The sequence below is a fragment of the Brassica oleracea genome, chromosome C6, assembly GCF_000695525.1.
Source record: "Brassica oleracea var. oleracea cultivar TO1000 chromosome C6, BOL, whole genome shotgun sequence".
NCBI classification, from domain to species: domain Eukaryota; kingdom Viridiplantae; phylum Streptophyta; class Magnoliopsida; order Brassicales; family Brassicaceae; genus Brassica; species Brassica oleracea.
In genome coordinates, this window is record NC_027753.1 from 29449151 (window position 1) to 29469653 (window position 20503).

The 20503-nt window shown below is 33.1% G+C and overlaps 2 protein-coding genes across 2 annotated transcripts; both read left to right on the forward strand.

The window, feature by feature from the left end:
• Positions 1 to 7514: 7514 nt before the first annotated feature.
• On the forward strand, positions 7515 to 8690 carry LOC106296670 (transcription factor MYB1R1). Its single transcript, XM_013732862.1, has 2 exons — positions 7515 to 7953; positions 8045 to 8690. The coding sequence occupies exons 1-2, from the start codon at positions 7677 to 7679 to the stop codon at positions 8497 to 8499; spliced, it is 732 nt and encodes a 243-aa protein (XP_013588316.1). The 5' UTR covers positions 7515 to 7676; the 3' UTR covers positions 8500 to 8690.
• A 9113-nt stretch (positions 8691 to 17803) lies between these two features.
• LOC106299474 (CLAVATA3/ESR (CLE)-related protein 26-like) lies at positions 17804 to 19045 on the forward strand. Its single transcript, XM_013735562.1, has 2 exons — positions 17804 to 18247; positions 18884 to 19045. Exons 1-2 carry the CDS (start codon positions 17973 to 17975, stop codon positions 18921 to 18923), a joined length of 315 nt encoding a protein of 104 aa, XP_013591016.1. The 5' UTR covers positions 17804 to 17972; the 3' UTR covers positions 18924 to 19045.
• The last annotated feature ends 1458 nt before the right edge of the window (positions 19046 to 20503 follow it).

A 20503-nucleotide genomic window follows, 5' to 3' on the forward strand; every position in this document is an offset into this window, starting at 1 on the left:
TTGTAAATCAATAATAAAGACATTTTTCTCACTATTAATAGGTGAGAGAGAGAGGGAGGGAGAGAGAGGGACGGAGAGGGAGGGACGGAGAGAGAGAGGGAGGGAGAGGGAGGGAGGGAGGAGGGAGGAGGAGAGGGGAGAGAGAGTGGGAGAGAGGGAGAGAGAGATTAGTGTTTACGGTATATCCAAAAGTTTTGAGTTTATTGTTTATGATTTATCCGGTAAAGCCAAAGGGTTAGAGTATACTCAAGGGTTTAAGGTTTACCAAGAGTTTAGAGTTTAAAAATTAATGAATGTAATTTGTATATTTTACAATAAAAAAATAAAAACTATCAGCAAAGTAGATTGCATTATATCTCGAATTAAATAATGTTAAGAAGATTTATAGTTTTCAACCACAAATAATGAATCATAACTATGTGATTATTATACATATAATATATATTATGCATATACATGTCATTGTATGTAAAAATTAACTAACCATGTAAAATTAAACTAATCATAATATTAATATCCGCATATGCGATAAAATATCCGCATATGCGATACAATATCCGCAGTCACTCCATAGAGAGCTGGATATTTAATCGCCGAGTTAATAGTTTTGATAAGCTGACAGAGTCTGATTCGAAAATCACCGACTGCAATTCGCATCTTCTCTCTGCTCAACCCATTTCTAACATTATTTATTCCATATTTATTACATATTTTGAACTTTTTATTCCATATTTTGAATTTTTTATGTCCTTAATTACATTCTGAAATGGTAAAAGAGGGTTTCAATGGGAATGTAGTGATAATATAAAATATGTTACCTCTGAAACTATACACTATTTATTCCAGATTTTGAAAATAAAATATCTTCTTAAACATACAAATTATTTTGGAACGTTGCAATTATACATACACACAATAGATACCTTTTGATACTGAAGTTACTTTGTTCCATCTCGTCCATGTAAAATATTGAGTACCAACATTTTTTTGTACCTGATGCTTTCTCGCAAGAGCGGTGGTATTATGATACAAAATTCGTTACTTATAAAACTATGTACTACTTAGTTAATAATTTGAATATGTTTATGTCCGCACGCACAGGGTGCGGACCGGCCACCTAGTATATATTATTACACTTTCAATTGTTTTGAAGTGTGAAAAATATCAACTGGTTTTTCTATTAACATAATAAAAACATTACTAGGGGACTGAAGTAACTAGAAAGAACATTGTGAAACCAAATGTTAGAGTCAATTTATTACAAACATATTTTTTTCCTCTGCAACACTTTTCATTTGATTGAGTGATACGGTTGAGGAACAGCATGATAGGGACCTAAACAAGAAGAAATTTTTTTAATCCGGAGACTGTGCTGGCGAAATACATAATTTTCCGAAAACAAAGATCTGAACACATATTTTTTCCTCTGCAACACTTTTCACTAGATGTGTATTTTGTGTTTCAGTGTGATAGATTCGAATAAAACTATAGATTCAACATAACGTGATTATTTTTATTATATAAACTCAAAATTATATTTTTAAAGTTTTTCTCTTTTGGAAACCATTTTTACATTTTTGGATACATAGTTTTTCAGATTTGAGAAAATATATCATATTTTACACTTAGTTGGAATATTTCATTATTTTTAAAAGTCCGCTATGTAGACTGTCAAAATTGGTAAGATTTTATTTTCACCATTTTGTTTTGTTTTTGGGTGTTAAATCCAAATAAAGTTATATATTCAATTTAACGTAATTGTTTTTTTATTATTCTAGCTTAAATTTTATATTTTTCATGTTTCATCTTTCTCTCTAAAAAGTAAAAAAATAAATATATGGAGATGATTGGTTGTGGTTGTAGATGCTCTGGACAACCAAAATTTAGTCTAGAGTTGTATATGTCAACCAATCGAGCTTTTCTTTCATTAAAAAACTCATAGCAAAAAAATCTTTGCAAAATCAAAATATGGCTGTAGATAGCTTTATTTTCAGAGCAAAAAATTAGTGTTTTAGAAAGTTACATCAATGAAAGCTACCGCAAATAAATATACAGATTAAATTCTATAGCAAAAAATATAAAGCTACAACTCTTATATATATATATATATATCTTTAAAATTTATGTCTTTAATATCTAAGTAAAGATATATATCCAAACTCAACGTTTTGCTATTGTCTTAGTTATAAAATATCTAGTTTCAACTAATATTTTAAATTTGAAGTTGTGTTCAAAGTTTCGGATATATGGATTGTTAGATTATTATCTCAAAGTACAGAGATGATTGATGTCAAAAAAAAAATAATAATAATAATCTCAAAGTACATTTATAACTCAATAAAGTGACAATTATACAAATATTTACCTAAGACCATCATCATCATATTTAAAATTATTCTTGTTTGAGATTTTTTTTTAAATGCGAGATAATTTTCTACACATTATTTTCTCATTGATTCAACGTTTTCCCTCTTGCTCCGATCTACCCTACGCCTAGGACGTTGTCTATTGAAAACTTAAAAAAAACTATTAGATTCTAATACTAATATTAATATTATATAAGTTTATATACAAGTATTTAACCAATATTGATATTCTAAAAGATAGTTAGGTCAACCCAAAATAAGAAAATGAAACTGATGGAGTTGTCAATGAATTATTTTTGTTATTTCTAAATACTTTTTTGTCTAAATGTTGGCTTTTTTGGAACATTTAGGGCATGATTAACTCCGGTCTCTTAGCTGAAGTTCTTAACTCATGATTTGACACTTTTTAGTTTTTTTTTTACATTTTTTGGCTTAGAGACGATTCTTATATCTCTTATTTAATAGACGGTTCTTAGTTTTTCTTAATTAAAATCTAAAAAAAAACTAAAAACTGTCTCTTAGCCGAAGCTAATGAGATTAATCATGATCTTAGAAAAAATGTAACAGGCATGCATTTCGAGAGGTTAACCATTGTAGTATTACTTTTATCCAAACTGTATAATGTTGATGGGATCCGGTGAATTAATGTTGGCAAGATTGTACCCTTCTCAAAGATGGCTATTGATTGATTTTAACTGCTGATAAAGGGAAAGAAGAAACAAAAAGATATTTTCCAGTTTCCACTAGTTTTGTCACGCTTCCTGGAAATAGCCAACGGACCAAAACTTCTCGTCCTTTTTCTGTTTTTGATATGATAAGATAAGATTCTCTCATTCTTTTATAATATCAAACATTATGTATTTTGAAGTGTCAGCCATAAGTTAATATCAACTTTAACTTTAAATTAGTTATCCTGAACTACTAATTTTATCTTAATTTTTCACTCAGTTTTAAATAGTTTAAAATCTTTTATAATTATTTTATATAATGAAATTTAAATGATTTAGATGAAACCGTGTTTGATAGTTCAAATTAAAATATTCCAAAATATGACTCTAATTTAATAGATTTGATATTTTTTTATTTTTTATTTTTTCATTTCAAGTACAAATGAATATTTTTAAAAACATTCTAACAGAATATTTTAAAAGTTCTATTTCCAAAAACTAATTAATTTAAATTTCAATTATCATTAAAATATAATTAAAATATTTTATGTGATAATATTTTTTTTTAAATCCAAACTAAATTAATTTTAATTTTTAATTATATTTTAATGATAATCAGAATTTAAATTAGCTAATTACGAAAATAAACTGCAAATAGATTTTTTTAAAGATCTTGTTAGAATTTATAAGGAAAGTTGTTTATTTGTATTTCAAATACAAGATTAAGATATTAAAAAATATTATAATTAAAGTATGTTTAGTTTAATAATTTTTTTAAGGGATGGTCCAAGAAAAATCACACATAAAAAAATCATAAGGCTCTAATTTAATAGATTAGATTTAAAATATGTTGTTACTAAAGGCTAAAGCAATGATAAACTTGTGTTCATGTTTAACTGGTCATTTAGAAGTGTTAGAGTACTATCTTTTCATATCCGAGTTTGTTTTCCACTAACCATTGTAATCAACAAAAGCTCAGTGCATATTTTATGGAGTAAAAAGTTTAATGTGCCCAACATTTTAAATGACGGTGCCATCTATACTATCAAAATGCACTCGGATCTTATCTAATCTTTTTTTTTTTGGACAACAAATACTTATATTAAAATTAAACATTTGATAGGCTAAGTCGGATACAACCGGAGAGATATTCGACGGTAAACTGATAAGCTAACATAACTAAAACCAAGCTAAGGATAGAGGTAGCTAAGGAGAAAAAAAACCCGTAAGCAGTCTTTACTTATATTCCTAGAGGTTGCGTTCAAAAACACAAAAAAATCAAAATCGACGTTGAAAAGCCTAACCGATTGATTTTTAGAGCAATTGAAACCCGTCTCTGTAGTTGCGTGGATCTCCCATTGTTGCAGTGAGTGTGGAGAGGCTACGAGAATAGGATTACACACAGAATCATCAACGGTTCTGCAGCTTCTAAAGAATAGCAGTTGAAAGAGCCGAGAGATGTTGGGATCTTATCTAATCTATATCGAGGAAAACGTGTCTGTCTCTTCTTGGTAAAACTAACATTGAAATTTGACACGCACTTGCTTATACAACCAGTACCTCCAAGAAAATTTATAAAGTGCATTTGAATATTTAACTATACTCGTCTCTATACTCGTCTCTAGCGGTAGTTGTCACTTTATCAAAAAATAGTATATAAGAAACAGTGAAGGGTCGTAGCTTTATATTTTAATTGGAACTGGAGATCTACAATCTATTATTATATACGCAGTGCTACCGTGGACGGTCGATATATTGGATTAAAAAGGAAAATCATATGTCGCAAACAGCATAGAAACAGATACATTGAACGGTCCAGCTTATTGTTTTGATGCAAAAATGTTTGTTTATCAAACTACAGTAATCTTCTCCGAAACTTCATACACTCGCCGACAAAAAAAAAAACCTTCATCCACTAGGGTCTCTCGTAACTTGCACTAACATTTTATCAACTACTCATAAAAGTCCACGAACCTTACCATTGGTCACAAATATTTAAAATACTTATGATTGTGAAAAAAAATTAAAATACTTATGTACATGTAATTTATATGCGTAACGACAACGAAACCATATGGTTACATACGATGACAGGAACAGCCTTTTTCTTTCTTTCGAACGGTCGAAAGTTGGACACGCTTAGACTCATGGGTCGATAGTAAATACTGTAAGAGCTTGGAAGTGTACGATTAAAAATGATGCTAATATGTTTTTTTTTTTGAAACTTTAAGGTGTTGTCATTGTCCTGTAAACTAGGTCTGAGACGGATCGGATATCCGGACAATTTTAAGGTATCCGGATCCTTATCCGACGGATCCATAATTTTACTATCCTTATCCGGATCCGGAGTTCTCGGATATCCGGATGTTGGATATCCTTCTAATAATTGTAATATCCGGCGGATATCCGGATCCGGATTTGGATCCTTAAAATAAATAAAAAATAATATTAATATATAAAAAATATTAAAAATAATTTAAAAATAAAAACATATATAATGTTTTCAATTATTTCTATGTATAATATTACAAAATTTACATAAAATATATATATACTATTATAAAAATAAAAATATATTAAATAAATTAATTTTTATATATAGATGCCCCTATTGAGAAAAAGACAAAAATAGCACTAAATCAAGTTTTTGTTCCCAAACTAGTACTCAAGGTCAAAAGTCACAAAATAGCACTTAATGTTTTATCAAAAGTCACAAACTTAGGGTTTAGAGTTAAAGGGTGGGGTTTAGGATTTAGGGTTTAGGGGTTAGGGTTTAGAGTTTAGGGTTTAGGGTTTAGGGTTTAGGGTTTAGAGTTTAAGGTTTAGGGTTTAAAGTTTAGAGTTTAGGGTTTAGAGTTGAGAAATAAGGCTTTGGGGATAAGATTTCAAATTTTGAAAAATAAAAAAATTAAAATTTTCAAAGGATAAACTTAGAAATGTGCTATTTTGGTCATTTTAGTTTTTGAGTGCTATTTTTGTGATATAAACTTAAAAATGTGCTATTTTGGAGATTTGCCCATTACTATTTTTGAAATAGTTATTAATAAAACTTACGGATCCGGATATCCGGACTAAAAAATTAAGGTATCCGGATCCGGCTTTGACGGATCCAACATTTTACTATCCGGATCCGGATTCGGCCCCTCCGGATATCCGAATTTTCGGATCGGATCCGGATCGAATCTCGGATCGAATCCGGATCTCGGATAAAAGTCTCAGGCCTACTGTAAACCATACTAATATGTTTCATCTCAGTTAGGTGTTACACAAACTATTGTTTCATCTCAGTCAGTTAGGTGTTACACAAACTATTCGATAAAATATTGCCAATTGAATCATCAACCAATTCGATTATCTTTTATGAATAGTAATATTAATTTCTCGGATAAAATGTTTAAATCCGAATTTTGGTATGGTTTGAGTTTAAATTATTCATTTTTTTCTCTTAGCAAAAAAAAAGAAGAAATTATTCGATTTTTTGGGGTTTAGAAAAATAAATAGCAGATGGAAATTTATAGAATGTGCAGTAGTTTGACATGATTTTCGTTTCAACCTGCTGTCCAATTTGACCAAATATATCCAATCGAGTTATGTTTTGGTTTTCCATTTCGGTTCATGACTTAGGTTGAGCTTGGTTAAAGTTGGTTTGACAACTAGTATTTCCTTCTTTTTGTCAAAGTAGCATGATCAAAACTCAAACATATGTTTGAATCCGAATGGTGACATAGAAATGTCATGAATACAAACCGCTGTGTTTGGTCCATTCAACCGAGCTCAATTCTAGATGGTTAATGACCATAGCTTCTTATTGTTTTCTCCAACCAACTCTTCTAATCTCTTTGTCACTAGTGCCGTCTTAAAAAAGATTATGACCTTAGGCTAAATATAAAATAAAGACCCGTTTATAAAAAAATTCTCGATCTTTATTTACTGCATTTCCATAAATTAAAGCAAAAAAATTGTAGTATTCAAAGAAAAAAAATTAAAAAATTAGTTTTTTTTTGTGTAAATTAGACTTTGTTAATGGAAAAATTAAAAATGGTGTAAGATAATTTTTGTTGTTCTTATTGTATTTAAATTAAATTTAGTTAATCATAGATTTTTTGTTATAATTTCACAAACTAATTGATGTTTAACAAATAATAATAATTTTTTTAATTAGTAAAATAACACTAAATTTTTTTTGGATCTATGGATCCATAGTAATTGCCTATGTTGCCATGATTTAGTGCCGACACTGTTTGTCATTCGCCTATCCAACTGTTTGCTTGATTTTTTTTTTTTGTCATCCGGTAGATTAAAATTAGATCAAACATTCGGTTATACACATTAGATCAAACCGTTTGCTTGATTAGGAATCTTCTTTTTGTTGCCAATGAAAATATAAATTAAGGTGGACAAAACAATTGTTTTACAATTGACGTATGAAAAATAAATAAAAAATCTAACAATTATTTTCGGACAGACAAAGTCACTTTGAGATTAAAAAAAAAGAAGAAGAAGAAGAAGACAGAACAGTGTAGGCTTTTCTGGTGAAGTAGAATCATTTTATAACGCAGTTTATAAACACCTCCAGTTTTCTCTTCCTTCACCTTTTTATTCCTCTCTCTCTCTCTTTCGCGCTTCTGGCTCGGGGAAAAAGATGTCGCGCAGTTGCTCTCAGTGTGGAAACAACGGCCACAACTCTCGTACGTGTCCGACGGAAACATCCCCTGGCGGCGGAGGAGAGAAAGGAATCATGCTTTTCGGCGTCCGCGTAACGAAAGCTTCGTCGTCTTCTTCTTTCAGAAAAAGCGTCAGTATGAACAACCTATCTCAATTCGATCACGCCGCTCACGACTCAAACCCTGTGGACGACGGTGGCTACGCGTCAGACGATGTCGTCCACGCCTCCGTCAGAAACCGCGAGCGCAAGCGAGGTTCCCTTCATCCAAAACATCTCTCTTTCGATCTCATCTATGTTTCTTGATTCTTGATTCTTGGTTCTTGATTCTTGAATCTTGATTTCAGGGACTCCATGGACGGAGGAAGAGCATAGATTATTCCTCACGGGGCTGCATAGAGTAGGCAAAGGAGATTGGAGAGGGATATCTAGAAACTTCGTGAAAACACGGACACCGACTCAGGTGGCGAGCCACGCTCAGAAGTATTTCCTCCGCCGTACAAACCATAATCGCCGCCGCCGTAGATTCAGCCTCTTCGACATCACTCCCGACACTCAAACAGAAGAGAGGACGCCACTGGGGGGGATTCCTCCGGTTCATCCGTCGCGTAAGATGGCTGATCTGAATCTCAGCCACAAAACAGCGGCGGCGCCGGAGATGTTTGCGTTGTCGCTGGAACTACCGATGCAGTCTTCTTCATCGTATTCATATTCCAATGAACAGAAGACACGTGAGCGGTCACGTTCCTCGGTCTTCGAGACCATGTCGAGTCATGGAGATAGTATAATGGGAGTTGCTTGATGTAAGAACAAAAAGCTTTGTTTGGTTATTATTATTATAAGATAAGATTTGATTATGGTTAATGTGAAATTGGAGGAGATTATATGATTAGGCTAATTATATCTGATTATGATTAGTGTGTACAGTTTTTTTTTTGGCCTTTTTGGGGAAGGGAGAAAGAAACGACTTGTCGTTTTTGTTGTTGTACGATATATGAATGGATGTGGTAAACAGCAGGTAGCCTATGTGTTGTTTTGGTCAAACGTAGTTTGTGAGAGACTACTTCCAAGAAACTGCGTGTTGGTTTCTGACGATGCTTAAGTTAAAATAGTTGTATATGGAATTTAATTGTTGTTTATTGGCTAATGGTTAAGTGCATCTGATACGTTTTTATGTTCTTTTCCAGTTTTTGCCGTCTTTTACGGGATGCATGTGTTTGATTCAACGTCGCGTTCATGAACCGAGCACAGTTATATTACTAGATATAGTACAGTACGTATTTTATTTTTATTGTTTTGACTCCCGTCATTGTATTTATTAAATTATTTTGTACATATGTCTTTGTTAAAGTAATAACTTGGATATAAAAATAGATTTTGATAACCAGTCAACCATATAAACACGGATCAAGATATGTATCTACATGTTGAAATAGTAGTATATGTACACGCCTTTTTAATAGTAAGTTTATGTTTTAAGAAAATAATGAATAAACTTTAATTTTTGTGCTAAAGTCCTATTAAAAGAACTTTTATTTGGAAACCATATCAAGATAACTATTTTTAATCTCAATTTCTACAACTACAATAAGATTTTAAATATCTTGAGTTTTTTTTTATATAATTGGAGGATCCTAATCAAAGCTCACACTAATTTTCTCTGGAAAATTACCACAAATACCACATTTATAATACCACTTTTCATGTTTATATTAACCACTTTTATTCTCACTTTTAATGAAGGGTAAAATACATTTATATCTCTAAGGTTAACTAATCTAGACTTAGGGTTTAGAGCTGAGAGGTGGGATATGATTTTTGGAATATGAAATTTAGGATTCTAATAAATATATAAATAAATAATTAAAAAATTCTAAAAAATAGTTTCAAACACAATTTTCAATTTTCAAAAAGAAATTTTGAAAAAAAAATTCAAAAAATAAAAAAAGTTTGAATTTGAAAAAGTATAATTCAGAAACATAAAAAATATTATTATTATTATTTTTTATTTATTTATTTAAATAATTATTTATTATATATATAGAAAATAAGTGTATAAGAGTCTTTTGCTACTTAATGAAAAATGTATTTTTGAAAATGTCCTTTTAGTGGTGGTAAAAATGAATATTTGTACCATGAAAGTGGTAAACATGAAATTCCTCCATATTCTACCATAATAAGACATATATAGAATAACAATCCATAATTAATATTAGGCATGGGAAAAATTAAAACCGGAACCGAAGAACCGAACCGAAATCGAACAGAAATACCCGAAACCGGAACATGACCAAAACCCTCAAATAACCGAACGGTTCCTATATTTCTATACCCGAAATAACCGAACCGGAACCAAACTGATAACCGAACGGGTACCCGAATATATAAAACTATTAATTATATGTACATATAATATAACTAAATATATATTTTTAATTTAAAGATCTGTTAAAAGTATCCTAAAATAGTTGAGGATAACTAATTATTATAAAGTATTCGAACTACCCGAAAGTATCTGAAACTATCCGTATAGTTTTATCTGAAATATCTAAAGTAATCTGAAATATCTAATTTTTTTTATCTAAATCATCCTAATTATTTGATATTTTACCCTAAATAACCGATATTTTATCCGAATTACCCGAACTACCCGAACTATCTGAACCCGAACCAGAACCAAATGAGAACCAAATATTTTCTGGGTATTTTCCGGTTCCTAGTTTTACTACGAACCGAATCCGGAACTATCCGAACCAAACCGAACCGAAAATCTGTCAAGTAGTAAATTGATCCTCTAGCCTCCTACCCTAATTACCCGAAATCCGAAATACCCAAACCAAACCGATATCTGAAATGCCCAGGCCTAATTAATATCACAATAAAAACAAAACTCAATCATGATTTCTCAATTTAACAACTTACTTTTCAACTACTGCACCACCCGGAGACTCCAATCGGTGGCTTAACTAATAACTCAAGCAAATCCCCTTAAGACTCCAAAGCACCACATTTTTAAAAAAGAAACTCAAAACACAACAAAATTCAACTACACACTCAGATACTGGACATTCCAGTATTTACAACATTATAAGCTATATATGGTTTCCTCACTACAATGTTGTTACAAGGAGTATTCATTATAAAAGCGCTATTCAAAAGGTAAGAAACTTTGCACACACAACAAAAATAGTTAAGAAACATCTTTTTTTAAAAAGTTACGAAAACATCATCAACAGACAATAGTCATGAGTGTCCTATACATCAAACAGTTCAAACACGTTATATATTTTTTGATCAAATAGTAGTTACCAACATTCTATGATTATAAATAAGTTTAGTGATAAGTACTACACCATACAAAAGTTTCTTTAATAATTTATGATCTTACAAAAAAAGCAACAGCCAACAAGATGTGCGATTGATCAATATGACCATTCACACCATGATAAACAACATTCAGTCCTAGGTCACAGTGGCCTGTAAAACGAACAAAGTCGAAATGAAGAACAGTGGTACACTTCTAATGTGGAATCGAAAGGATTAATTAAAACCACCGGGGTCCAATTTATAATTAATTATCTTAGAACTTCATAAATAGTAGAATAATATCGGACCATTTCAGGATTCTGATAATATTATTTATTTTCGGCGAGTCCGTTTGATTCCTCGTCGGCAACGACGAAGAAGAAGTTATCGAAACAACCTCTACAGAAACAATTGAGACGAGGAGATCACAAGCGTTTGACGTAGATTCCTTCTCGGTTTCAAAGAAGGAATTAAGCAACGTCACCTTCGAATGCTCTCCTTCTCGGGTCCTTGTGTTTCTTGCAACTCCCCCGAAAAGATGATAATCTGTGTCTCGGACCTGCTTATCGTTCTGCGTCGATATCGGATATGTATAATCTGTTTGATGGTTGGATTGTTAATCACGCAATCAGCAAAATCTTTCATGATCTAGGGTTTTCTGAAGCAGCTCATTACTTGTTTGTCAAGGCTCATTTATTTCAGTGTGGTATGGTTTCAAAGATTCTTGTTTTTGTTTTCTCATGTCTCAGTCTTACAAAACTTACAGAAGCTGTGTGCCTTCTGCAGATGAGGAGAAAGTATCATTTCCCGGTTTTGGGATAACAGAAAGAAACATTTCATTTCTTGATGGAAAACAAAAAGATTTCATTATGAAATGTGGTCCTGGTGTAATATTATTTGAAACCAAAAGGGCAGGCGTTTATGCGAGGGCTGTTACTCATAAGCTGATCAGTTATATTCTTCAGAAAGAAAGAGACAGTACCGATGCTTGGAGTATCCAATGGAAGATCACAAAGGAATTCGCGGTTTTGAGAGAACAGGTTTTTCAACATGTGAAGCTTTCATTGATGGCTCAGAAAACAGATTCAACATTTTCATTGGCTGTTGGAAAAAAACATAGACACTGTTTGAGTGTATAGGATAAGCTTTTAAGGGTTTAATAAAATTGGGATTTTACTTGTTTCATAACTGACAAAACATTTGTTTTTGACTGAACTTTATGACAAAACATATTTTGCTTTGATAATATGTCTGCCACAGGTCTTATAACTTGTAAAGAGAAATAATATAATGTTTCAAGAGCAATACTGAATAATCTTCAACAGGTTCATGAACCTCTGAAGAGTTTGAGAAAAACATGGGTTTTTCTCTGACCATACCATAGTTTTACTTTTAACTCAGAAAACTAATTCAACATTTTGTGTAATTGTCTACTGAAAAAAAGACAGATATGTTTGTCAGTATATAAAAGCTTTAGGGGGATTGGTATACTTGGGACTACACTGTTTCATATATGACAGATTGTTTATTACGTATTACTCTTTATATTTATTATGAACGTCGACTCCATCGAAAAGTTATCCAAAAAAAAAAGAAGTTATCACCACTTATTTATCTATGTGACTATATTAAGTATGATCAACTGACTATGATCGCTTGATCTTCAACTTTTGGAAGAGCTTTTCTTCTAGGTAGAGAGCCAGAGAGGTTAATGCAAGAGATCAGTTAAAGCAAGTAAAATATATGAGTTTTTTTTCAGTATCTAGAATTAGAGAGCATGTGGATTCGGGAGCATGCTCTGCCTCTGGTGTGATACAAGCCGATGAAGAAAAAAGATCTGGTTGACAACATGTCTGCCTCCTCTTTGATCTGCCTTTTCTGCCCAACATAATCTGAATCCAATGGAGAAACTCACTAGCTGCTTCTTTTGAGTCAAAACAAAAACTCACTAGCTGCTTCTCTCTGTCTATTTTAGATTTCCCGACACTGGAATAGGCTGGCTATGTCCTCCTTATGTCTTTGTCTCTTGGAATAAATATCTCTATGGACTATGGCCATAAATGAATATATTATGAGATAAACTACGGCCGCTATTGCAACAGTGATATAGAAATATATTCCCAAGGGGTAAATTTTTTTCGTGGGTCTAGCCAATCTTGTCATTCTCATCTCTATTTCAGCAATCTTTAATAAATACATCATGATACATAAAGAACAGTCAAGGTGGTTAAAGCATATATATGTTTGGCTAATGTAAAATATTGCTAATTTTCGACAGCTCAAAAAGTTATTATTCGATGTTTTACGTAGGTGAACGAATGAAGTTTATGTTTGTGAAAAAAAGGTATATGTTTGTGTCTTTAAGTCCAAAAAATACGCCATCAAGAATCAATCTGTTCAGTGTATCAAATTATGTGAGGATCAGGCTGAACTGAACTAAGTAGATAGTAGATACTATGTAATACGTATGTGCAAAATTTAATGCACACACACGTTACTGCTATGCAATCAATTAACTATGTTCGTATATTAAACTAAATTTGTGAAAACATACATAATGTATCTAATGATTATGTGTTTATAAAACATGGTATAAATTTATAATATAACAATGGGGAATTGGGATATGTATGGCATGGTTATGGGAATTGGGATATGTATGGCATGGTTATGTAACTATGTTGTTAGTGTAAATATGACACCACAATTAGGTAATGCAGAAGATAAATCAAGAGACAAAATAGATACAAGCAACCAACTATTGATTTATTAGAAATCGCCTAAACAATCTATCACGAGACTTGTTTATCAGCTTTACACAACATGTTAACACCCTAACAACTGCTATTGAAAGATTCATAATCTACCCAAACTTGTCTCTCTGTCGTCAGTACTTCAGCAACTGCTTCAGCCCAACCCAAGAACACTCCTACGGGATTTTCACCATTCCTCTATAATAATAGCCAGTCTTATGGAATACAAAAGACTACATAGCTCTTTTATAGTTATCTCCACGTTCCTGAAATCCTAGTCTCCAAGGAACATGGATATGTACAACTTCCATATCAATAAATATACTTTCCTTTTCTTGAAATGCACTTATTCCTTAAGGCATAAACTTGCTCCCCAAATTTATCTCTTGCCTTTCTCCACGGTATAAACTTGCTCATCAAGTTTATCCCACGCCAGTTCAACACCTTGCATCCACATGGTCTCCACCATTCTGCATGCCTCCCGGTTCACTCTCTTGCGCATACTACCTCAGAAACTACTTCAACGACAACGTCAAGACATAAACCCTCAGTTTATCCTTCTCCATCTTAACATATCTTGCATCCACATGGTAACCCACCACTCTGCATGCCTTATGTAGTAACGACTAATGCATCCAGCATCAGTGACTTCGTCGCCTAGTTAGTCACGAAAGACTATTGACATTTACATGCTCCACTTGCATCTTCAAATGTAACTAGCTTTACATTTTGGATCGAATTGTACGTGATAAAAGTACGAGGGAAACCCCTTGGCACGTGCAATATCAAATGTGTATATTATTATTATTATTATTATTATTATTATTATTATTTTCATCTGAAATATTTCATTAGTATAATTCCAACCAGTTTTGTACAAACATAAACAAAATACCACTACAACAGAGCTAAGAGAAACGCTCCCGCTCAAACAAAACAGACAACCACCTCGGCTGACCCAAAGCAAATGTGTATATTAATTTTGTGAAGCCAAATAAACTCAAATACTTCAAGAGTAGATTACATAATGGGCCACATTTTGAGTTTCATTTGCATTCAGAGACTCTTCCCGTTTGTAGAACACATTCACGAAGACCAAGAGAGCTTTTGGACTATTTTGCCCTTGATGAGACAAACTGGAAAAATGGACCATTTTTGAGTTTAGTCTGATTTCAACGTATTCTTTTTTAGTCTCCAACCACTTACAAGTTTTTTTTTTGTTTCCCTCAACAGATTTTATTTGTTATTGTCTTGTATTATGGTAACTAAATTTGATATATAATATACATAGTAAATTATAATTTTTTTTCTTCTATGTTTGAGATCCATATGTATATATTTATTTTGATATTTTAATTTTTTCAAAACTGAATTAAGTGGACATAGTATTATGGACAATGTGTTGTGGACGGTACCATTTGAACACATTCATATTTTTATTTTTATAAAATTTAAAAATGAATTAAGTAGACACAATATCATGGATAATGTGTTGTGGACGGTGCAATTTGAAAGAATGAATTATGGATGGCCTATATGTGGAAGTGTACGTTGTGGTTCGTATAGATGATGACCATGGTTTACTAAAACAACTAACCATTTACAAAATAACATTGGAAAGAAAGACAAACTAATATAGTTCATTTAAAAGAGAAGAACAACATATAATCTTATAGGACAACATCGCTCACAACAACTTAACACTCATGAAGTAGGTTTTGATGCAGCAAAACATAGATTGATGAAGTTGTTCCTAGTTTAGGTGTGTGGACAAGGGAAGTGTGGACATGGGTGTGGACAGGGGAGTTGGGGATGACGATTGTGGACAAGAGATGTATGTACGTGGATGCATTCGACAAAGGCATGGATGGGAGGACTATGGAGGGCATGTCTGTGGAGTTGAGCAGCATATTTGAAGATCCGTACATGTCCAATGTTCATATGATTTGATATTTTTGCTGTTTTTTTTTGTTTCTTTAGTAATGGCAAAATCGTAATTATGGTCATCTTCTTCTTCTTCCAAATTGTTTTACTTCGTCTGCAACACTTTCATGGCCGACCATAGAATATTGTCACAATAAATCAAAAAATCACGTTGTTCATGTTGTTTTTGAGTTAAACTGATAGATCTATTCGGTTACATTCGATTTTAAGAACTAAATCTGGAAAAATAAACATTTTAAGAACCCAGCTTTTTTTGCCGAATCTTGGCCAAATCGAAACGCTTACCCACCGTGGAAAGCTCCAACGCCGCGTAATTTCTTGTCCCAGACACGTTTTTGAAACTCGATACTAAAGCCAATCTGACCACAACACGACAGCCTAATGGATTCTATTCGCGCCTTCGAAGGAACATAGCCTTCCCAGTTCACACAGATTTGGATGAAAGGTGCCATGTTCACTTAGGCGCCATGGGCACAAAGTGGGGTTGATGTTCGGTTTCGAGTTATGAAACGGTTTAGGAATCTTAATCTTCATCGTTTGTGAGATAAAAATTGGAAATTTGAAAATTTTATGTGTGATGAAATTGAGGTTTTTTTTTTTTAGGAATTTGAGGTTTTCGTGACTTTCTGGAAAATAAGGGGAAAATTTCTAATGTTTAAGTGGTATTAAAATTTTTGTGCTTTAGCGACCGGAAAAAGTAAAGAAAAACTGTTTCAGTTACAGACTTACAGTGTTTTAGTTTAGGGGCATTGGAGTCTTTTTTACATGACAATGTGTGCCTCCAGGCCAAGGTGACCGGAAGTGTAATAGGAAAGCAGAAAAGTGACTCCAAATGTAAAAAAATTCATACTTCAATTCTTTTTTTTTCCGCCAAGTTTTTTTTTTAATATTAATAAAAAGGATCAAATCCAACTACACGGCCCAAGGCCCAACCAAACAAACAACAAGAAGTCCAAAACCCTACGGGCCAATAAAAAAAGTTAAAAGGCATGCGGCCCAAAACAAAAACCCGACTGACTTCGGTAGGCCCACGCGTCAAGGAGGCCGGACACGTGTAAGGATAACACACCATCAGTACGACACACGTCGCTTCAGCCTCAACTTGACTGTCACCACCTCGAGACGTCGCCGGAGCTACACAACCACAAACCTCGAACTCAGAATACCGGAGAGCCTCCATCGAAACCAACTCTTCTCTTCCACGCTTTGTCTTCACTTCGGAGAGCTTCATCGATCCAATCGAGAACTCATCCGACTGAACAAAGCCGTGAACCACTTGGAACCACGAACCAAGAGACACACACACACCACAAACGGGATCCAAAACCGATCCAACGAACTGGAACAAACTAGAGCCGGCGACGCAAGACTGAGGGAGCCTTCACCTCCCGAAAACAAGGGCCGGCGGCGACGGAGCTGTAAGAGCCTCCACCTCCCAGAAACGAAACATCAACTGGCAAAAACGACTAGCTTCACTAGCTTCACCGCGCCAAACCTCCACACGACCGCGTCTTTACTCCAGAATCAAATCCGCCGCGGATAGGACCTGAACCAGAGCTCAGACAAGACGGAGGACATATGAGATGAATGAGAAGCGCAAAGATAACATCTTTAGGGTATCTCGAGGGGCTCCGGCGACGGCACGCACGCTCACACGCCGGCCGCTCGCCGGACCCAATCTTAGATCTGATTCATACTTCAATTCGTATCCGAACCTTCTCATGCACATAAAACAAAGAATACTAAATATATTCCTCCCTTTGTCACGTTTCAGACCAGCTGTTCTATATATACGATCTTTCTCAATTTTCTTTTTAAAAATAATTCTGTAATATATTAGCGTATTGTGTTTATTGGGTATATATATATATATATACATAAATTATTGAGAAAAAAAAAGACGACAAAAATACGGATTCATGATTAAAGATAAAATTTACAATATATATATCACAGAAAAATATAAAGATTCAAAATAGACATTATTTCTCTGTCTCTCTATCATAATGTTTCGAGTAAAGTGAAGCATATCAAACAGAATAAAAGCCATGGAACCTATAAAGAACACCAACCATCTTAACTCATCAAAGTGATAAGACTGTTCCTCTCTTCACTTGCTTTTGTGTTCACTTTTCTTTGTTCTCTATTATTGTTTATAATTCAGAAAAGTCGAATACACCTAGCTACTTCTTCGATCGATATTGATTTCTGTCCATACTTCAACCAATAAACAAAGATAGGACCCAGAAAACCACCCATAAGACTAGAAACCATGCGAAATCTCCAATCCCTTCGTCTCCAATTGTTGTTTTGTACACTATTTACAATTGGTTTAGTCACTCTTCTGATGATCGATGCTTTTGTCTTAGAAAATAACAGTGAAGCCAAAACCGCAAAAGAGATCACTGCTGCTAAGACGATTAACAACTCCATTGTACATGCTAAGGAAGTACAACAAGAACTTGAAGATAGACCAAGCAATGGCGATCTTATCTACGCTGGCAGCAAAAGAACAGTGCCTCGTGGACCTGATCCTATACACAACAGGTTCTTTTACCATTTTTAAATTTCATCTTTTACTTTCAGTCAACTCTTCTGTCTATCTATCTATGTTGTTCTTTTCCATTAAAATCTGGCATAGCTACTGATATATCTATGTTGAGTTAGATTAACAAAATCCTAAATATATTTAAAGACGCCAAGCAAGTTAATTCATTTTATATAATAGAAAAAGTTTATTCATTCTTGATGTATGTATCTGTCTTTTTTTTTTTGGGGGGGAACTTGATGTGTCTGTCTAATTTATATTACATACTTCTAGTACAATCAGATTAACATTTTGTTTCTTTTAGCTAACTCAGATTGGGAGAGACGTATAACAGAGGCTCGCAAAAGGCTGTCAGATGGCTTCTTTTTTAAAAAAATTCATTTTATGGAAGCTTTAGCCCTTTTCCTTCTTTTTCTGTCACCTCATTTCTTAGTTATGTAGACAAACCACTTAAATCTCAATTAATCATTTTGACAAACAATGTTTTTATACTAACTTCCAGTCTTCCATGGTAACTGTATTAGCGTCGTCAGTTGACGGAAGTATCAAATTTATTAAGGTTATTTATTTGTATCGGTTATATAAAAGTATAAATATAATAAAATATTTGGATAAAGTCAGTGTTCTTTATACAGGAGAGCGGGAAATTCAGGACGACCACCGGGAAGCGCATAAGTACGGTGAAAGCTTGGGGAAGAAGCAGATAGAAGTATTTATTGGCAAAGGTTTTGTAATGCTGCTAGATTCTCTTTTCCTTTCGTTTGGGATCGAATCTTTTAAATATGCTCAAAACATTTGTGACCCTACACTTCTATTTTTTCGGTTTAATGTTTTTTTACCCTAGCGAAGAAATTATCAAATTATATATTTATAGGCCCTTTCTCAAAAAAAAAAAAAAAAAAAAAAAAAAATATATATATATATATATATATATATTTTTTTTTTTTAAATAGGCCAAGAAGAAAAGAAGTATACGAGCATGCAATTCTGATTTATCATATTGCATATTGGTTCTTTCTTTTGTCCATCTTTGAGTTACATTTAGATCTCTTTTTTCTCACATTGTATGTGGGCAATATGATTATATGCATTTACTAAATTAGGTATATTATTTACTCGAAAAACGACAAATGAGTGCTTTTATGGGGGTCAAACTTCATTCATTCATAACTTAACAAAGCTTACATCTCCAAAGTGGAGTTAGACAAGAGCATTAGAGCATTCTTTGCTAAACCATCAGCTACAGTTCTTCAGTATTGGAATAAAACTAAACAATAGAGTTAAAGGATCGATTCAACACGTAAATGTCATGAAAGATACTTTTGATTGCAATCTCAGAGGACGAACCTTTGAGAAGAGATATGAGATCACTTTTACAATCTGATTGACAAGTTAAGTCTTTGAAACCCGAAGAGGCAACGTCTATAATTGCTGCTCTAATACTCAGGGCTCGACAATATCTGATAAAACAAGCCATCTGTCAGAGGTTCCGGTCTTTAGACAGTTCTCTGACTTCAACTGGAAAACCCAACCCAAATGAGTGCTTTTTTGTTTGTGTAAATAACATGTGTTTTTTTTTCCGAAAAAGAAAGTAATACGTACTATTTTAGGTTAATTTGTTGCATAACCATTATGGTGAAAAAATTCACAAAATAACCATACTTTGGAAAGTGTGTACATTTGACGTCCACTTAGACTGTTTTCTCCTTAATGTGTGTGGGTATATTATATATAAACCCAAAATACTATTTTTGTTTTTGTGTACATATAGAATAAATCTAAATGTATAGAGAAAAAACAATGTTTTAAAAATCGGACCAACATTGATTTGGCATTGTAATAATATGAATTTTTTACGAAGTTTTTTTTACAATTTGCAGCTTAATTGAATTTGAAAAATGGGTTTTAATATCGAATTGGATCACCGGTTTGGCGAATTTCACCGGTTTTAACCAGATTTGTCGGTTTAACTCAAATTCGGTTTTTAATGCAGCCCGAAACCAGTTAGAAGGCCAAGTCACGGTCCGACCAGCTGGTCCAGTCTGGTTTTCAAAACACTGAGAGAGAGGGAGGGAGGGAGGGATGGGGAGAGAGAGAGAATTACATTTATGTTCTATGTTTCTAAATAGAATAGAACACAACAAAATTGTGTATAATCCAAAAAGAAACTCTAACTATGCTATATATATTTTTAAGATAGTATAAATTTTATAATGCTAGTTTAGAGAATCCCACCACAACTAAGTGTTTTTTTT

Bases quoted from the DNA above. Each gene is read 5' to 3' on its own strand.
- LOC106296670 (XM_013732862.1), top strand. From the start codon at position 7,677: ATGTCGCGCAGTTGCTCTCAGTGTGGAAACAACGGCCACAACTCTCGT. The intron at 7,954-8,044 runs GTTCCCTTCATC...TCTTGATTTCAG, and splicing joins AAACCGCGAGCGCAAGCGAG to GGACTCCATGGACGGAGGAA.
- LOC106299474 (XM_013735562.1), top strand. From the start codon at position 17,973: ATGCGAAATCTCCAATCCCTTCGTCTCCAATTGTTGTTTTGTACACTA. The intron at 18,248-18,883 runs GTTCTTTTACCA...TTCTTTATACAG, and splicing joins CCTGATCCTATACACAACAG to GAGAGCGGGAAATTCAGGAC.